Here is a 21,173-nt window from a genome sequence, read left to right on the forward strand (position 1 = left end):
GCTCGGTCCTCCAGCAGTGGCGGGATCTCCCTGTGGCCACACACTTCAATTCCACAGACCACTCCCACTCCAACATGTCTGTCCATGGCCTCCTCTACCGTCAAGATGAAGCCACACGCAGGTCGATGGAGCAATACCTTATCTCCCGCCTAGGTAGCCTCCTTCCTGCCGGCATGAACATCCAACTCACTGACCTCCGTTGATACCCCTGCCTCCCACCCTTACCCCATTCCTATCTATTATTTTAGTCTGGTTCTCTTTCTCTCTCTTTTTCCCCCCTCACTATAATCTCTCCCCCCAGCCCTACCTTTCTTTCTCTTTTATTTCCCATAATTCTCCACCTTCCCCCTAGCCCATTTCCCTCCAGCCTATCACTTCCCAGCTCCCTACTTTATCCCTCCACCCACTTCTTATCCCCCCTCGACCATCCCAAGTTACTTCACTCCTGATGAAGGGTTTTGGCCCGAAATGTCGTCACTACCTCCTCCCATAGATGCTGTCTGGCCTGCAGAGTTCTGCCAGCATTTTGTGTTTTCTATTTATTTTCAGCATCTGCAGATTCACTCGTGTTGCCTTAAAATTTTTAAATTTGTTTTGTATAAAATGTTTTTACATCTAAAGTATTTAGTCACAATCAGTTCCAGGTAGTATGTATTAGAAAGCTGTCAGTTTTCTCACATTCCTGCATGATAATTTTTGTAGTCACATTACATATCTACAGCATGGAAGATCTTTTTGTCAGACAGTTTCTCACTGCCAGTGATGGGACATCTTTCCCCAAAATATTTCACTGTAAGGCTTTATTTTGGAAGCTGATGACAGGCTGTTCACAGCAAATTTTGGCCATTAACTTCATTTGTTTGGCACCATTTTCATCAATGCACCTGAAAAAGGTTAATTTCCACAGATGGACTTCAGTGATTCAAGAAGATAACTCATTGCACCTCAAGGGCAATAAATACTTGTCTCTTCAGTGATAACAACATTCTGAAAAATGAACAGTCATTAAAAATATATTAACTATGTTTTGAAATTTTGCAAATTATTTGTGTAAAATAAAGGGGTGGGGAAGAGAACAAGCCTAATGCCAATGTTTAACACTTCAGAATTACCCAAAAGCATTCCACGTTTTCTATTGTCATCAAAGATGCACTTAATTTAGTATTCCATGTAATGGGAGCTGAAACAATGATTCGGTTCATCAGTGTAAATGGTCTCATAATGAAGTACTAACTGCAATTAACCATGTTCTTTGATGGGCTTATCTATTTGTTTGATGCTCAGTTTCACTCGATTATACATCTTGCCAAATAATAAGACAGGTTGCTGCAGCTACTGTGCTATACAAAATGCACACCAGCCACAGCCCTGCAGACCTCCGCGTCATGCTACCTTCATCTTATGAGAGATGGTGCACCACACGATCAAGTTTATCTGTCCTGTTCATGCTGTTTCTGTGCCTGATGCAAGAACCTACACACTGGATAGAAGCTTCCTTCACTGTTCTATCAGAATTTGGAACAGCCTTCCAGATGCTGTGGTTGGAAACATCTGCGACAATGGGGTCCAAGCCTTCAAGATTCTAGTGCACAAACACCTATTATCTCTGGGAAGGAAGTCGCATGTTTCTTCATAAGCTACCATGAAGGGGACCAGGAAGGCAATGCTTGGTTGTTGGCAGGTAGGGTTGATACCTGACTTTCAAGAGCACTTGTAAGTTATGTTCTGGCTGAACTTAGTCCTTAAACTGCTGGATAACAGTGTGGAAAGAACAGCTGCTGTTTTCTCCCGGTAGGGATTAGTTTTTAGTTCCAATTGCTCCTGTCACGTTTTGTCACCCTGTAACCTTATCCTTCAATCTCTCTGAAGTATGGAGGACAGCATGTGTATAAATATCTCTCTCCAGCAGACCATCATGATCATCATGACTCCAGTATTTCTACTATTTTTTTAAATGTTTCTTAATTGTACATATAATCTTTTTAATGTTCTATCACTAAGCAGCAGTGAACCATCTGATTGGCCTATCGGAGTCTCTTTGGGAACTAGACTAGTTGACTTTATCAGCATTTCTGATCTGGTTGCACTTAATAAGAAGAAAGATATACCACATAGGAAGATAATAAAATAAACTGAATGAAGGAATACACATTTAGACATTGCTTAACAGAGGTGACTGAAAGCTGGTTGAAAAGTTGTGAGAACATCCCACTTTTTCAATCTAGTCATGGGATATTTAACATTAAGCCAAGCTATTGGTACAGATAGAAATATGAATAATCTCTTATTTACGATATAACATTTATAATTTCATTTGCACAGGTTGTCTTCTGCACTCTGGTTGATCTTTCATTAATCCTGTTACAGTCACTGTTCTACAGATTTGCTGAGTATACCCACAAGAAAATGATTTTCAGGGTTGTATATGGTAACATATACTGTATGTTCTTTGATAATAAAATATACTTTGAACTTTGAACAGATGTGCTTTTACCTCTAGATTGCTGAAAATTTCACTGGAGCTATAATATTCCCAACAAGCCATTATTAATGAAACGGTGACCAAAATCTCATTCACAAAAGTACAAATCAAATGCTATTAAACAATGAAACACGAACTAAAACTACAGCTGCTGAAATTTTGTACACTCTTGGGAGTAGAAGATTTATGTCTTTAGTATAATTTTGCAGTGCAGTCAGCTAAGATTATTATTAAAAAGCAAGTGTCATCATTTTCCTGTAGGAATTATTCCACAACAGTCAACTGAATATATTGGAACTAAATCAATAATATTAAAAGAATGCCCACAGGATTACTGGTGTAGAAGACAAACGTTTTACAGTTACATTGAATTCTTTTTGCAGATATTCATGAAGAATTTATGAAAGGAGAAAAAAGGACTCAAACGCCAGAAGACAACATTTAACAAGATGAAGAGTCTTTAACCATCAATCGGTATGACCAGTAAGAGCATCCACATTTCTGAATACAAGTAGCCAATAACCATCACAAGCACTCCGGCATCAATATACATTCAAGGCACTGAATTAGTCCACTTTGATTTGCATTCCAGCAGACAGTACACTACATAAAACATGCTTCAAAGGCTTTGCACTTCCTGAAGATGCCACCGCTACTGGAATTCATACAGCTTACAAGCTGCATGAAGCCTGTAGAAATAGAATAACAAGCATTCCTCAATTTACAAAAGGCATGCTGATCAAAGCGTTTCATTTTTTTAAAATTTCGTAGTTAAGAAAGATGGCTAAAATGCACTATGGAATGTTGATACAATCTATTCTTATACGTGGAAAAAGTTATTCTGAGATATAGATTCATAACTTTTAGTAATCCATCCCAAAAATCAAAGCATTACAGTGAAAATTGTAAACCAAACATTCAGAAATCAAGGAAGACGTATGCAAGAAATCTGCTCTGGAGACACTGCTATCAATGCTATGTGACCACGTTAACATAAATAATAATATTCAATATTTTGAAAAGTCCTTGCTTGCTCAAGGTCAAGAAGCTTCAAGAACATTATATTATTGCTACTAATCTGTCTCACCATAATAAACAAAATGAATTATAACTTATTACAACATTTTGCTCTTAATTCCAAGTGAGCAAACTATCAAAAAAGTAAACAGAAGGATTTTCCTCCCATAGTCATAGGTGTTTGAAACGAAAATTCAGCTTGCTATCCAGAAAGTTCATAGACAGTAACTGACAAAAGTATTAAGTAGTGTTTTAGCTCCTTCTCAATTAAGCAGCCTAATTACATCCTGGCTTTCACATTACAAATGGAAAGCAGACACAAATCAGGAATTTGCAATTGCAATAACAAAACCAGCAGTATTTGTTATCATTACTGAAAGACTGACTACAACTTCTAGATTTTGCACATGTAGCATTAAAAATGGAAAACCAAAACTTGTTTTACAGAAGATGCATCTTGCTGAGGTAATAACACAGAACTGGTGAACTGTAATTATTAACACTCATTCGTGTAAAACACACATTATTTCACAAAATGTTATAGAATTCTTAACTAACATGTTGAGCCTCAACCAAAGTCTTTAGTCTTGAAGATCTCATTTTATTTTTGAAATCTAATTATTTCAAAGTTCCAGGATTTTAAAAATTAAAAACTAAGGGTAGAATTTGGCATTTTCCTCCAAATTAAATATTGATATTTCAACTTTTAGTCCCATTCATGTATCTGTTATATTATTATTTTATATATATATTATATATATATTATTTTCATCTCTGGTAAACTGTTCAAAATATTTTAAAAATCAGTGATTTTCTTCACTCTGGAATTGATTGCTTTTTCAGAAATTCTCTAACCAATTGACTACTGAACTTGCTCCGTGATATTACTATTCGCTAAAGTCACAGATGGTCTTTGGAACAGAACCAGACACACATTTACAACGTGAACATGGAAATCCATGCTACCAGCTGAAGTTTTGTGGGTTGGTTTCTTCAAGGTCGACACTGAGTGCTGTTCTTCACTGCTAAGTAGGAAACCCAAGCCACTGGTGGCATGACTCAAATTAGAAGCCAATTACCCATACACCAACAGAACAAAGTCAGTCAGGAACAGGAAAGAATACCCATGGTCACTGGAACTTGCTCAGTTATTCAGCCATTTGAAAATGAACAATATATACAGATCTAATATGCTAAAACATATTTTCCTTTCCTGAAATAACAATGGTGTTAGTTTGATAGAGTGTTTTATTTTAAGGGATTATTGAAATGGTTCAGCAGTTACTACATGCTGCAAAAGTTAGTTTATGCACTGTTTCTAGTGCAAATCCAGGGCATCAAGGCAAGGCAATGAAAATAATGGTAAATTGCAGCAGTTAAGACAAAAATAGTTAGCTGTGAAATGATATCTTTTGTAACATTATTCACCTTGGAAGATAGTTTTCAAATCAAGTCTACCACTAATTTTAGATTCTTCTAATGCTTACCTTTCTCTTCACCTTTTGGACATCATACCGAACTTGGGCAAATTCACGGAGACCAAAGGATCCTCCAATAATAAGTATCTGTGTAAAAAAAAACAGGTTGTTATTGAAATGTTATTGAAGTAATTCTACTTCTATGTCTTATGGTCTTATTTGAGAGGGATAATAGATCAGCCATGAAGGAATGGTAGAGCAGATTCGATGGGCCAGAAGACCTAATTCTGTTCCTGTAGATTATGGTCTTCAATCTGCAACAAAGCAAATACCCTGAAAATAAAAGGTGGCTTCAATTTTATGGAGAAAACATCCTTCTCCTCTTTATAGAATAGGGGAAGAGGTTGAAGAGTAAAATTTAATACACATACTCAAAATTATTTGATAAAGTACATATTAAGATATCTTTACTGGAAGGCAGATTCAAAACCAAGGTCCATATTTAAGATAATTAGAAAAGAACAGTCAGGGAGATAATGAGAATCTCCTACTATTTATGATGGCAGCAGTTGAAAGAGTATTGGAGATAATTGAATAGATATGAAAAAAAATCTGCACGAACATGAATAGAGGGAAGAGGAAATGGATTAATTGAACTCAAAGGGCTAGCAAGGCCAGAATAGACCAAATGGTCTTAGGTACTTTTTGAATGGTTTCAGATTAGCAAGTAACATATGCAATAAAAGAGCAGAAGGCCAAATGGCATCTTAAGACTTCTCAACCATTTAGTAAGGAGAGGGACCATAAAAATAAGAAGACAATTGTACAGGGTTTGGATGCTTCCATATCTGAAGCATTCTACAGTTTTGACCTGCTCAGCCTCAGTTCCATGCTCATGCTTGATCCCATAAACTCAAAGAGCTCTATGGGACAGAAACAAGTCCTTCAGCCCATCTAGTCCATACCAGCATGGCTTGCTGCCTAGCCCATCTACCAACACCCAACCATAGCCCTCCATACCTCTCACCACCTGTCAAGCCCCCTCAACATCCTGGGTTTCAAAGAGAACACAGTCATTCGTCTAAACCAAGAGTTCCCAACCTGGGGTCCACAGACCCCTCGGTTAATGGTAGGAGTCCATGGTATAATAATGGTTTGGTACCCTGTTCTAAACTGAGTATAGACTTAAGTGGCTTAATTATTCCTTTAATTATTCCTGAAAGACTGTCATTTTAAGAATCAACCCAATGAGCTTTCTCTGAGCTCCCTTCGCTACTCATTTATGTCTCCTTAACTGCAGAAAACAAAACTGCAGAGTAAAAATGTTTTATAAAAATGCTTATGCTGGGAATCTAAAATATGGGGAGAAAAACAGTGTAACACTTCTGATCAAAGACGCAATAGTGCAGTACTCCAGGCCTGGTCTCACTTGAACTCTATACAGCTATAACAAGACTTCCCCATGTTTGTAGTCCTTCTCCTTGCTATATAGTGCTCACATTGCATTTTTTTTTCTTTCTAATTACTTGTGAATTCCTCTCCACAGTTGCATTCTGTAGTCCCTGCATTTAAACAATATTCTTTTTCTACCAATATGGGCAACCTCAATCAGACTCCACCTGTCAAATGTTTGCCAACCTGCTTATCATTTCAATGCCCCCTGAACATGGTATTTTCTCACAACTTGCTCTGAAAACTTACCTTTCTATTAACAGGATACGCTGCAACACATTCTGTATTTTCATTTGAACCATCAACTTACATGGTTGAGGCTGCAGCAGTTTATCAGTATGTATCATTAGTTACAGCTTCCCATCTTAAAATTACAGATTTATTAGAGACAGATGACCAGTCTACTATTCCTGTTAAAATATTAATCAATGTCTTATACACTTGTGCAGAAACTTTTCATGGGAATGTGTCGCATCTCCACATCAAGCTCATTTACTGGTGTCCCCTTTATCCACTCTGTTAGTTACACCAAGTTGAATCTGCTCAATTGTAGTCTAATGATTGTGCTATAAACTTGCTGGGGTATCAAAAGTTAAAACATTAGCTAGAATGAAATATGAAAAATAAGAATGGAACAAAAAGTCTGAAGTATGATTAAGATAAAATGGTACATACCTGGATCAGATTGGTACTATAATTGATGTGTTAGTCACAGTCATAGAAAAGCACAGTGCAAGACAGGTCATTCAGCTCATCTAGTCCGTGCCAAACCATTTAAACTGCCTACTCCTATCGACTTGTATCAGGACCACTGCCCTCCATACCCATACCATCCACGTACCTATTTAAACTTCTCTTAAATGTTGAAATCGAGCCACACACATCACTGGCACGGGCAGCTTGTTCTACACTCATGACCCTCTGAGTAAAGAAGTTCCCCTTCAGGATCCACTTAAGCTTTTCACCTTTCACCCACAAACCATGATCTCTAGTTGTAGTCCCACCCAACCTCAGTAAAAAAAGCCTGTTTGCATTTACCTTATACCCCTCATAATTTTGTATACCTCTATCAAACCTCCTCTCAATCTTCTACATTCCAAGGAATAAAGTCCTAACCTATTCAATCTTTCCTTATAACTTAAGTCCTCCAGACCCAGCAACATCCTTGTAAATTTTCCCTGTACTCACTCAACCTTATTTACATATTTCCCATCAGTCAGTGACCAAAACTGTACACAATAATCCACATTAGGACTCACTAAAGTCTTATACAACTTCAGCTTATTACCTCATCTCCAATACTCAATTCTTCGATTTATTAAGGCCAATATGGCTTTCTTTACAACCCTATCTACCTAACCTATCTGAAACATGTATAGTATATAAGCACAGTTACCCTGCCATCTCATCTCAAACATAAAATCATTAAAGTTTTAGAGGCAGGGAAAATTCCAATTGATTTGTACAAGAGCTTGATAGGGTCATGAAATGACAGGAAAATACATGAAAGCGATATTATGTATAAATGCATTGCTTTAAGAAAATTCAACACCATCAAATCAATTTGCATCACTACAGAGAGCAAGTATATCCAAACTACTGCAATTCCTCATTTTGCCAAAGGATAAATTCTGGGAGGAAAAGTTTACAAGTTAAATGAGTATTACAGCATTTGGGAGCAGTGCATTCCAATGCATGGAGAGTGGTGTATTATTTGCTCTGGCAAAAAATACCTTTGATTTTGTATACCGAATGTAAAGGTCAATGGTATTAAAGCAAAAATCTGTAAATCAAATGTTTGTAAGCTGAATAATTTCTTACACCCTTAACCTTTTAAATTATTAATTCCAGCTCTATTTTTTTGTATTAAACATGTAGTACATATCCATTTTCAAAGTACACAGAAGGCATTTTTTAAAATTATAGTAGGTGTTAACAGAAGTTCGCATACTGGTGAAAAGAAACACACACAAAGTGAGGTTCCATTTTCGTCAATGTGTAAAAATATACCAGCTGTACAGAACATTTCATATACAAAATATTTTAAGTCAAACACAATAAGCAAAGAGAGAATTCACACTGGCAGCACCCAGTGGCAGTGTCACCAGGATTCAACAGTCTTGGACAAAAATGTGAAAGGCAGAGGAAAAGCTAAACTGACATTAAGTGTTCTTCATTCACCATTAGGTAAAGGGGCTTTTGGGTCACATATTCCAGATCTTGTAACAAGAGCTGACACTCATTTGATAGATTGGGAAAAAATCATGATAAACGGACCTTAAAAAGCTTAAAAATCTGTAAAGCGTTAAACTGAAGTCTTAACTTCATTACAATGGATTCTTGTGGATGATCTTAACTCAGCCTAAAGCACTGCCAAGAGTTTTGCTTAGATTTTTCAAAATAAAGTTATGTAATAGCCAGCCAGAAAAAAGAGAAGAACAAAAGAAGGGTCACAACACGTTCAGGGAAGCCTCTCACTCCAACCATCTCAGCTTTCCTTAACAACTACTCTACCATCTAAACTTTGACTGATGCTCCAAATTGACCAGCTGTTAATCATTTACAAATATTATGTATAAAATAATGAGATTTTACCATTATTAAAATCAGAAGTACAGTATATTGGTATTGAACATTTAATTCAGATTTCAGAATCAGGTTTATATTACTGGCAAGTGTCACAAAATGTGTTTAATTAGCAGCAGCAGTTCTATGCAATACATGATAATATAGAAAGAAAAATAAATATATTAAAATAGTGCAAAAACAGAAATAGTATATACTTAAAAAGTGAGGTAGTGTTCATGGGTTCAATGTCCATTCAGGAATCGAATGGCAGAGGGGAAGAAGCTGTTCCTGAATCACTGAGTGTGTGCCTTCAGGCTTCTGTACCTCCTTCCTGACGGTAACAATGAGAAAGGGCATGCCCTGGGTGATGGGTGTCCTTAATAATGGATGTCACCTTTCTGAGGCACTGCTCCTTGACGATATCTTGGGTACAATGGAGGTACTGGGGTACTATCACCCCCATACCAGACAGTGATGCAGTCTGTCAGAATGCTCTCCATGGTACATCTGTACAAGTTTGAGTGTCTCAGTTGACAAACCAGTTCTCTTCAAACTCCTAATGAAATAGTCACTCTCTTGCCTTTTTTATAACTGTATCAACATGTTGGGACCAGGTTACATCCTCAGAGATCTTGACAACCCGGAACTTGAAATTGCTCACTCTCTCCACTTCTGATCCCTCTATGAGGATTGATTCTTGTTCCCTTGTCTTGCCCTCCCTAAAGTCCACAATCAGCTCTTTTGTTTTACTGACATTGAGTGCAAGGTTGTTGCTGCAACACCACTCAACTTGCTGCTGTACCTTGCTCCTGTACACCCCCTCATCTCCATCCGCGATTCTACCAACAATGGTTGTATCATCAGCAAATCTATAAATAGTACTTAAGCTATACCTAGCCACACAATCATGAGTATAGAGAGAGTAAAGCAGTGGGCTAAGCACACACTCCTGAGATGAGCCAGGGTTGTTTATCAGTGAGCAGGAGATATTATCACCAAACCACTCAGGTTGTGGTTTTCCCGTTAGGAAGTCAAGGATCCAATTGCAGAGTGAGGTACAGAGGCTTAGGTTCTATAACTTATCAATCAGGCTTATGGGAATGATGGTGTTAAACGTTGAGCTACAGTTAACGAATGGCATCCTGACATAGGTATTTGTATTGTCCAGGTGACCCAAGATCGTGTGAAGAGCTATTGAGATTGTGTCTGCCGAGGACCTATTGTGGCAAAAGGCAAATTGCAGTGGGTCCAGGAGCTTGAAGAGGCAGAAGATGATTCTAGCCATAACCAACCTCTCAAAGCATTTCATCACCGTAGATGTGAGTGCTCCTAAGTGATAGTCATTAAGGCAGCTCACACACTACTCTTCTTAAGCACTAGTATATCTGCTGCCTTTTTGAAGCAGGAGGGAACTTACAACTGTAGCACTGAGAGGTTAAAAATGTCCTTGAATACTCCTGCCAGTGGGTTGACACAAGTTTTCAGAGCCTTACCAGGTACTCGATTGGGGCCTGCCACCTTGTGTGGGTTCACCCTCCTTAAAGACAGCTTAACGTTGGCCTCAGAGACCGAGATCACAAGGTCACCGGGTGCAGCAGGGATCTTCACAGCTGTAGTTATATTCTCCTTTTCAAAGCGGACATAGAAGGTATTGAGCTCATTTGGTAGTGAAGCATCGCTGCTATTCATTTTATTAGGTTTTGCTTTGTGGGAATAATGTCTTACAAACCCTGCCAGAGTTGTCGTGCATCTGATATCGCCTCCAACCTGGCTTTGAATAGTCTTTTTGCCCTTGAAACAGCCCTCCAAAAGTCATACCTGGTTTTCTTGTGCAGACCTGGGTCACCAGACTTAAATGTCACAGATCTAGCCCTTAACAGACGATGTACTTTCTGGTTCATCCAAGGCTTTCGGTTTGGGAATGCACAGCAAGTTTTCATAGTTATCCTGACATAGGTACTTGTATTGTCCAGGTGATCCAAGACTGTGTGAAGAACCATTGAGGTTGCATCTGCCGGACCCATTGTGGAAAAAGGCAAATTGCAGTGGGTCCAGGTGCTTAATAAGGCAGGAGATGATTCTTGCCATAACCAACTGAGATTTTAATGAAGCTGGTAACAACTACGGTATACTCATCCAGATTTGAAGATGAATCCCTGAATACAGTTCAGTCCACTGATTCAAAGCAGTTCTGTAAGCACTCCTGTGTGTCCCTTGTCTATACCTTCCTGGTCCTCAAAACTGGTGCTGCAGTCTTCAGTATCGGCCTATACTCAGGGAGTAGAAGTATAACCAGGTGATCAGTCTTTCTGCCGTGAAGGTGTGGAACAGCACGGTAGACTTTCTTGATGGTAGTGTAACAGTGGTCCGGTGTGTTGTTTCCTCTCGTAGTAAAAGTGATTTGTTGATGGCAATTATTTAGTGATTAGGTTAATATCAAAGCCTCTAAAAAGCTGAAAACGCTGGAAATGCATTCTTGGCAAGTTTCCTTGCCACATGCAGCCTTGATTGAAGTGTCATTATGTTAACTAACCCAGTAATCAGAACAAGGCTAAAGTATTGCAGAGAACAAAAAAAGATTTTTTAAATGGAGGAATAAAAAAAATTGCAACAAATTTGATAGTCTCAGAATGTTCCAAAGCACCTGAAGCCAATGAAGTCCTTTTGAAAGGCACACAATGCTCTAGTTTTGGGACTAGAACACTCAATGTGCACTTGTACATGGGAACCCGGCTATACAAAGTGATAACTGTCTAATGTGAACATGACTTTGGACGAAGAATGAATCTCCTTCTTCCTAGGCAGTTACTCAGGATCAAAGGAGATTTTCATCCTCTTGGGTTTTATAGGTACTGAGGATGTCAATGTAAAAACCATACATTCTTTCACAGATGGGTAGGAGGTACTGATGGATCCTCTGGATGGACAGCTTGTGCTCCTCCTGTCACTTAAACAGAACCTCTATGTTTTCTATGTTTGGTTTTGAGATTCTGAATCCCTTCTCAAACTCTCCACTTTGTTAGCCAGAGGCTCCTAGGAGTCAGAGAAGCAATGAGTACTAGCCAGAATCTTTTTCTCTGTCACAACAGATTTGGCTACATTGTCTACAATTCGATACTGGGATTAGACAATGACAATACTTTGTTCCACCCACCAGCGAATTTGAAGTATTTTGCACAGACATTGTGGGTGATAGTTTAATCGCCGGGCCAGATCAGAGGCAAGAGCCAACTTCGTTCACTCCCTGGGATGTTCACTCCTCTCTCCAGGGCACTGAAGCCTTTCGCTGCAGTAGTTTCCAGTACAACGTGAGGTATGATCCATTGTTTGGTCAATTTAAATGTCAGCCTAGATAGACAGAAAAGACAAGGTGTCCGGATCCAAGGTGACAGCCGATTTTGCTCATTCTCCAAGGTGGTCACTCCGCTTTCCATGGTGCTGAGGCTATGAAGACTGCCCAGATGGTGTGCTCTGTGCCTGCTTACACAATGAACTGATAAGTGAGACTTTGGGCCTGCTCTGGGCTCTGGATCGGAGGACTCAATGCACCCAGGGCATGCCCTTTTCTCATAGTTACCATCAGGTGGGAGGTACAGAAGCCCGAAGGCACACATTTAGCGATTCAGGAACAGCTCCTTCCCCTCCACCATCCGCTTCCTAAATTGACATTGAATCTTCGAACACTACCTCACTTTTTAAAAAATATACAGTATTTCTGTTTTTGTACGTTTTAAAAAAATCTATTCAATATATATATAATTGATTTATTTATTATTATTATTTTTATTTTTTTTCCTCTGTTGGATTATGCATTGCATTGAACTGCTGCTGCTAAGTTAACAAATTGCACGTCACATGCCAGTGGTAATAAACCTGATTCTGATTCATATATGGATTCTGCGAACAGAATAAACTATCAATATGGTGAACCAACACAGAGATTAAAGACTCCATCATCTCAATAGGTTGACAGACAAATTTATGCAGGCAGCTTTTCAGACACATAAACAATGCATGCAGTATGCCATAAGATGAACCTTGCACAACTAGACCACTGATTGTGGATACTGAAGTTGCAAGGATACCAAAAAATCAAGAATGGAAGCCTACGGACAAGTGCTAAGCGCCATTGGCAGTGTCTCATTTAAAGCCAACTCCAAGTTATCTGCGCCTCGGTGCAACATGTAGTGTCAATGTCCCTTTAAGAACAAGTGTATTATGTTGGACGACCTTGAGACTATTGCATTAGATGTTGAGGCACACTATGAAGATGGCTGTATTCAATACAGGACTCTTTGTTGCTAGCTCTTTCTAGTCTGAAATGACAAATGAGAAACATGGAGCTTAGAAAAATAGAGGGCTATGGGTAACCCTAGGTAATTTGTAAAGCAAGTACATATTCAGCACAGCATTGTGGGCCAAAGGGCCTGTACTGTACTGTAGGTTTTCTATGTTTCTAGATACACCAAAAAGAATACTCGGAGGTATAACACTGGAGCAATAGAGATGATGCGAATGACAAAGCAATTCTCAAAATGCATGAAGACATTTAACAGAATGAGCATGCTGCTATCAGTTTTACTGCCAATCTGTCAGACTGGTATGAGGTCAAGATGAGGTAGAATTAGATTTACAGCATAAGAGGCGACTGACTTGATAATTCTCCATTTCATCCACCACATGGCCAATCTCAAAAATAAAACATAATTTATGTCCCTTAGAACATAGGGAGTATATTTGCCTTTTAATAAAAAGTAATGGACAAGAACCACCAGATATTTTCCTTTTGCTTTTGTGTAGAATGTTAGATCTATCAAAAAGCATTCTCAGCTTTTCCAGCAATGCAGTGCTGGAGTACTGTGCAAAAGTCTTAGACACATGCATTTAGCTAGGGTGCCTAAGACTTTTGCACAGTACTGTATTAATTTTATGTATTGCATCGTACAGCTGCCACAAAAAATCAATACATTTCACGACATGACGATATGATGAATGATGATAAACCTGATTTTGTTATGGACTGAGAGTGGGCAATGGGGCAGGGAGAAGGGAACACACACAAAATGCTGGAGAAACTCAGCAGGCCAGGCAACATCTATGGAATGTTATGAAGGTACCACAGCTCTGAGAGGCCGAAGGAGCGGGAGCAGCCCCCTCCTTCCAGAGAATCGCAAGATCGCTATTAATTCGGGTCTCGGAAGTGAGAGACAATGCAACAGTTTTGGCCATTGTTCTTAGAGACACCTGTGTCACGTGCATGTCCCTGCTACGTGACAGCTACCATGGATATGGACACCCTCGGGCAATGTGGGGGTGGAGATTGCACCACCCTACTTTGATGGACATCTACAACTCTGCAAGTAAAGATAAAAGCGGACTGCAGGAGGCAGTACCCTAGCAACGCACCCGGAGGAGACGCTCGCTCAGTGCTCCCGTGGCTGGAAGCCACTCAACGCCACGTGCGCTCCTAAATCCTTTGCCTGGGGAGCGGGTGGCTGAGAATACCGAGAAGGACTTCGAACTAACAACAATGCTCCCCTGATTTAACGGAGTGGCTTCCTAAAGACCCGGGCAAGTTTTTCCGTTTTTCACCGATCCCTCTAAAACACGTGAAACCCAGTGATTCCCCGAAAGGCTAAAGTCTGCAGGCTTCTGAGTGACTTTTATATTTCCAACGGACAATAAATCATCCCCTAGACAACAGTCGAGATTACTTCTTAATGATGAACATTACTATACCCACGTTTTAGATTGAGTATTGACGATGTGCATTATCTGAATGTTTGTATTAACCTTACTTTTGTGCCCCTTTATAAATAAAAACGTTTGAAAATAGTGACATCAGACTTCAACGGACCTCTCTATCTTTGCTGGTAAGTTATCCAGTTACGGGATACGTAACAACTTGGGGTTCTTGTCTCGGGATTTGACACCAAATTGGGAGGCCAGTGAATCGGGCTTGTAAGTCAAAAACTTGAATCTGGTTACGCGGGTAGCCAGACGGGAAACCAGCAAAGATGGACGTGGGTGAATTTATGAAAAACCCGACTGTGGGGGCGCTAGAGGCGGCCACCAAATCAGAATTGTTAAATTTAGCGAAGGAGATGAACCTCGCAGAAATGAGGTCATCCATGAAAAAGTGGGAGGTACGAAGGGCCATAACTCAGTATTACGTTGGGAAGAATGTGTTTGAAGATGAGGTATTGGAAGATATCCCTGAAAAAGTGCCATCAAGTGGGACGGTCCAGTTAGAGGTGGAGAAATTAAGGTTGGAACGTGAAATTAAGTTAAAAGAGCTGGAAGCGGTTGAGAGAGAGAAAGAAAGGCAAAGACAGCATGAAATTCACCTAAAGGAGCTAGAAGCAGATGAGAAAGAGAAGGAACGGGCCGAGAAAGAGAAACAGAGGCAACATGACCGGGAAATTGAGAAGATGAGAAACGAGCGAAGAGATCAAGGGTTAGACCAAGCAGAGCAGCTTAATGTTAGTAGGGAGTTGAGATTGGTGCCCCCGTTCAAGGAGACAGATGTCGATAGTTATTTCTTGCTTTTTGAAAAGGTGGCAGTAAATCAGAAGTGGCCAAAAGAGCAGTGGGTGGCGTTGTTACAAAGTGTGTTAAAGGGGAAGGCCCAACGAGCATATGTGGCGTTGTCCCGGGATGAGGGAGGAGCAGAGAATTATGATGAGGTAAAGAAGGCCATTCTCCGGACTTACGAATTGGTACCTGAGGCCTATAGACAAAAGTTTAGAAATTTAAGGAAAGGGTGGAATCAAACGTATACCGAAGTAGCCCATGAGAAGGGGGTGCTCTTGGACCGTTGGTGCTCCACGGAAAGGGTGGACGAGGATTATGGGCGTCTCAGGGAGTTACTTTTGATTGAGGAATTTAAAAGTTGTGTTCCGGAGGAGATCCGGATGTATTTGAATGAGAAGCCAGATAAGTCCATTTCAGAATTTGCTAGGTTTGCGGACAAATATGTCCTAACCCACAAGACAAAGTCTTCCCCGAATAAAGGTCCCCAGAGAGACCGTGGGAACGATCGAGAAAGTCCGACGAGGGAGGCAGAGGTCCCACCGGGAGCTAGCGGTAAGGTTGAGGGGGAAAGGCAAGACAGCCAGAGGGTTCCGGGTTTGACCTGTTTTAATTGTGGAAAGGAGGGTCACATTGCATCTCGATGCTTTGCTCCGAGAAAGGAGATAGGAAGAGGGAAAGCCGCAGTCCCTATCGGGTGTGCCGTGGTAATCAGCAAATCGACCAGAGAGCCAAGGGGAGACAGAGTACGAGAAGGCTCTGAGAGTTGTCTGTCACACGGAACCGTGTCTGTGACGGAGGGAGACACACCAGTTCCCGTACGAATCTGGAGGGATACGGGAGCTGAATTGTCTCTGGTTAGCCGTAAGGTACTAGAATTTGGTCGGAAAACGGGCATGGTAAAGGTGGAAGGAATAAATAAAAGGATAGAAATGGTGCCCTTATATAAGGTCATTCTGGATTGTGAGCTGGTGTATGGATCATTTGAAATAGGGGTACCCTCAGAATTCCCGAGAGCTGACGTGGACATCCTGCTGGGAAACGACTTAGCAGGGGGTAAGGTTTGGTCAGCCATGCTGCCGACCTGGCGACCGGCGAGTATGGTGGCCCCGTCCCTAGCGCCCAAGGACCCTCTCGCCGGCGCGGTCACTCGCAGCATGTCGAGAGAAACAGCTGAGAACGAGAGCAGTTTAAATTTGCCCAGTTTTGATTTGGCCGAGACGTCTTTGCTGACTCTGTGCCACGAGGGTTTAGAGGGTGGTAAGACGAAGAGTAGTAAAGTGAAAGGGGGTAAGGGAGAGGAGATAGATCTGCCCTTAGCGAAGAGAAAGGTCCTAAAGGTAGGAAATAAAGATGAGAAACAGATAAAGCTGTTAAAAGGTCCAGAGTTGGACATGGATGATCTGTCTGGTTTGGCAGAATTGTTTGAAGAACTTGAGAGTTCTAAAGGTGTTCCCAATAATGAGAGGAGGGCAGTCCTAGATGGAAAGGATACCCTTGCCTCGAAGGGGTCTGCTGAAAGGGCCGAGGAGGTTGTTTCAGCTCGCAGGGTTGCGCCTTCCTCGGGTGGGAGCTGCCCAGAGAGTAACTGGGAGGATCGGGGGGAGTTAAAATTTGAAAAAGGTATGGGTGTTGAAAGCCTGGAAGAGGCAAATGTCCCGTTTGAGTGTGTCCGAGATGGGGATGCACGTGGTGCTGAACCTGGTAACGGAGCTCAGAAGAAGTCTGAGGTATCTGATTCAGTGGGACGGGGCAGCCATCCTTGTGGGTCAAATAGGTTCAGTGGGAAAAGGGTTAACCTTGGTAACCGGGGGCAGTGTGAGTTCCCCGGTGTTTGTACTCGAAGGTTGGTTCAAAGTTAACGCAGAATTTAAGAATGGGGGGATGAGAATTGTTATTGAAGGAAACGGAAAGTCTGTAGTTTCCAAATCGAAGGAAGAAATCTTAAACCTGGCAGATCACTCACAGAGTGAGCCGGGGAATAGCGGGGCCCCCCACTCTATTGTTATGCCAGGATGGGGTGTGAAGAGGCCGCCTTCAACATGCTACTCGAGCGAAGAGTTCGAATCAAACACCAATAGCCTGAAGGGGACTGATAAAAGGGCCAGCCACCTGGGTAAAATCGAAGAATTGGGTGAAAAGGGTCTAAGTTTGGGGCATGGTGTTGCAAAAATAACCCCGATGAACAAGGCTGGCGGGAGTTCACCATGAAAAATTACTCAAGTTCCCCACGGGGGGGGGGGGGGGGGGGGCTCGCCGAAAAAGAGGCGACGGTTAATGGAGATGCCATTGTTAAACAGCCAAGCAGGTTGAACAGGTTTGCGCCAAAGCCTGTGAATAATAAAGACAGCCCCTTTGGAGACCTGCTGGTTACGTAAAACGACTGAAACGATCAGTGTTCGCATAAACTTTTGTAAATGCACCTAAGGTCACACCTCCTTAGTTTTGTTGCGAAAAAAAATAATAAATAGATGGTTATTGAATTGAAGTCTGATGCTACATGACTTTAGTACGGTACGCGATGTTAAGATATTAAAGAAAGGGGCACTGTAATCGTTAACTATTTAGATACTGACTTGAATGTATAACGGTAGTATTCTGTGAAGAGAAAAAGCTTGGGTATTGTGTTAGATTAAAAATCCTGTAAGACACTGTACAACTCTGTTTTTAACCGCTGGTAAAAAATGTGGTTTTTAGAGGGGAGGTGTTATGAAGGTACCACAGCTCTGAGGGGCCGAAGGAGCAGGAGCAGCCCCCTCCTTCCAGAGAATCGCAAGATCGCTATTAAATCGGGTCTCGGAAGTGAGAGACAATGCAACGGTTTTGGCCATTGTTCTTAGAGACACCTGTGTGACGTGCATGTCCCTGCTACGTGACAGCTACCATGGATATGGACACCCTCGGGCAATGTGGGGGTGGAGATTGCACCACCCTACTTTGATGGACATCTACAACTCTGCAAGTAAAGATAAAAGCGGACTGCAGGAGGCAGTACCCTAGCAACGCACCCGGAGGAGACGCTCGCTCAGTGCTCCCGTGGCTGGAAGCCACTCAATGCCACGTGCGCTCCTAAATCCTTTGCCTGGGGAGCGGGTGGCTGAGAATACCGAGAAGGACTTCGAACTAACAACAATGCTCCCCTGATTTAACGGAGTGGCTTCCTAAAGACCCGGGCAAGTTTTTCCGTTTTTCACCGATCCCTCTAAAACACGTGAAACCCAGCGATTCCCCGAAAGGCTGAAGTCTGCAGGCTTCTGAGTGACTTTTATATTTCCAACGGACAATATATTATCCCCTAGACAACAGTCGAGATTACTTCTTAATGATGAACATTACCATACCCGCGTTTTTAGATTGAGTATTGACGATGTGCATTATCTGAATGTTTGTATTAACCTTACTTTTGTGCCCCTTTATAAATAAAAACGTTTGAAAATAGTGACATCAGACTTCAACGGACCTCTCTATCCAGTTACAGGATACATAACAGGAAAAAGTACAGTTGACATTTCAGGCCAAAACCCTTCAGCAGGACTGGAGAAAAAGAGCTGAGGAGTAGATTAACAAGTGGGGGGAGTGGCAAGAGGTGATAGGTGAAACTTGAAGGGGGAGGGATGAAGTAGAGCTGGAAAGTTGATTGGTGAAAGAAGAGACAGAAGGCCATGGAAGAAAGAAAAAGGGATGAGAAGCACCAGAAAGAGGCAATAGGTTGGTAAGATGAGAGAGGGAAAAGGGGATGTGAAATAATGAAGTGGGGGGGGGGAATTTATCAGAAGTTTCAAAAATCAATGTTCTTGCCATCAGATTGGAGGCTACCACAACAGAATACAAGGTTTTGTTCCTCCAAGAGAGGGAGAGGGGAATCATGGTTGGGAAATGGGGAAGGTAGAGGAGAGGGAGAGCACTAGAGAGACATTCTGTAATGATCAATAAACCAATTGTTTGGAATCAAACTACCTTGCCTGGTGTCAAGCAGTTCTGGCCCTCAATAATCCACAGAGCAAAATGAGGTTCACTAACGGAAATGCTTTAACAAAACTGCAACCAAAAATAGTAATAACAAATGTTACATAATAATATAAAAATGTTTACAGGCAATGATCTGGTGAGTGAAAATTTTTGAGTCTTGCTGTGCAGATCAGAAGTTCAATTTCAGGTCCTGAGAGAACTCTGGAGTCTCAGTAAAAGGAGGAACAGGTTTCAAGTTGGTCTTCATGTTCCTCTCTGACAAAGTGGGAAAGACAAGGTGCACAAATACAAAATTTAGCCTCATTCCCTCTGCTGGTTTCTAGCCAGTGCCTCTTGCAGATATTTTATATCTAGGAGAGAAATAGATTTCCTTATGATTCCCCATGATGGAAAAACTCATTGACACAGAGTTTAAACTCATGCAGGTAAAAATACTGCTTTGGCAATAGGCATGAATATTTGTAAACTTCACTCAGCACGAGTCTATGCTTTCAGGATAAAAGTTTTAATATGTAATCTCAAAATTTGCTAGGAACATAATACCATGCATCTTTAACATAGTTTTCTTTGTTGACATTAAATAACAGATGACTTTCTTTCAATTGCATTGCACAAAAGCTCACCATCAATCATCTCATCGATTTCAGAATATTGTAGAAAGCACACTAAGCCTCTGTAATACAGAAAGAGAAAATACTGAAACATAATTTCCTTCTCTCAATCCAGTCATTTTCCCTCTCAGAACCTAAAATGAACTCCAATTGCCCCCATTTCTTTCTCAGTTATTGCTTCTCATTCTCTTTTCTTAAATCTCTGCAGTAAGATACTTCATTTCTTCCATCAGAATTAGAATCAAAACCAGTTTTAATATCACCAGCATATGTCATGAAATTTGTTAACTTTACAACAGCAGTGCAATAAAATATATGATAAATAAATAGAGGGAAAAAACTAAGTATATATATGTGTATTGAATAGATCAAGTTAAAATAAATAGTTGAAAAAACAGAAATAAAAAACGTGGTGAGGTAGTTCATGGGTTCAACGTCCATTTAGAAATCGGATGGCGGGGGGTGAAGAAGCAGTTCTTGAATCACTGAGTGTGTGCCTTCAGGCTTCTGTACTTTCTTCTCAATGGTGACAATGAGAAGAGAGCATGTCCTGGGTGTGGGGGTCGCACTTAGTGGATGTCGCCTTCCTAAGGCATCACTCCTTGAATATGTCTTGGATACTACAGAGGTTAGTACCCATGATGAAACGGACTAATTTTACGAGTTTCTGCAACCTGTTTCATTCATCACAAGTAGTTTACTTTTGCCACCTGCTAAATGCTTTCTTTCTAGCAATGTGCATCACAAATTCTTAAATCTAAAGGAAGAGGAGAAAGACCTAACAAAAAGGTGAATAGTTTGTAATGACACATTCAGGCAGATTTTGAGCCAAATTTTCCATTTTGCATGTGACAGCAATTATTTTATTTGTAACCTTTTCGTTCTGCCTACACACACTTAAATTTGTGCTTCTGTGCTTCAAGATTTTAAAGAACAATAAAATTCCTTCAAAATGACTCATGCTATTGCTCTAGGTTTAATAAGCAATAAATTGCAGTTAATGCTTGTGCTGAATATTTGTTCCTTATTTAGTAAATGCTCTGATTTTTAAAATCTGAATGAACTTTTCGATAATATAAATAAATTTTTGAGTGCATGAGATGTTCATGTTTGTTTTAATTGCCC

The 21,173-nt window shown here is 40.7% G+C and overlaps 1 protein-coding gene across 1 annotated transcript in view; it reads right to left on the reverse strand.

Moving 5' to 3' along the window:
- Positions 1-21,173, reverse strand: part of LOC132383663 (cytochrome c oxidase assembly protein COX16 homolog, mitochondrial) — a 72,158-nt gene that overhangs the window by 35,684 nt on the left and 15,301 nt on the right. The window contains exon 2 of the mRNA XM_059954858.1: positions 4,987-5,064. Coding sequence (XP_059810841.1) covers positions 4,987-5,064 — 78 coding nt within the window. The remainder of the gene's footprint in view (positions 1-4,986; positions 5,065-21,173) is intronic.

This window comes from Hypanus sabinus, chromosome 2, assembly GCF_030144855.1.
Source record: "Hypanus sabinus isolate sHypSab1 chromosome 2, sHypSab1.hap1, whole genome shotgun sequence".
Classification (NCBI taxonomy): Eukaryota; Metazoa; Chordata; class Chondrichthyes; order Myliobatiformes; family Dasyatidae; genus Hypanus; species Hypanus sabinus.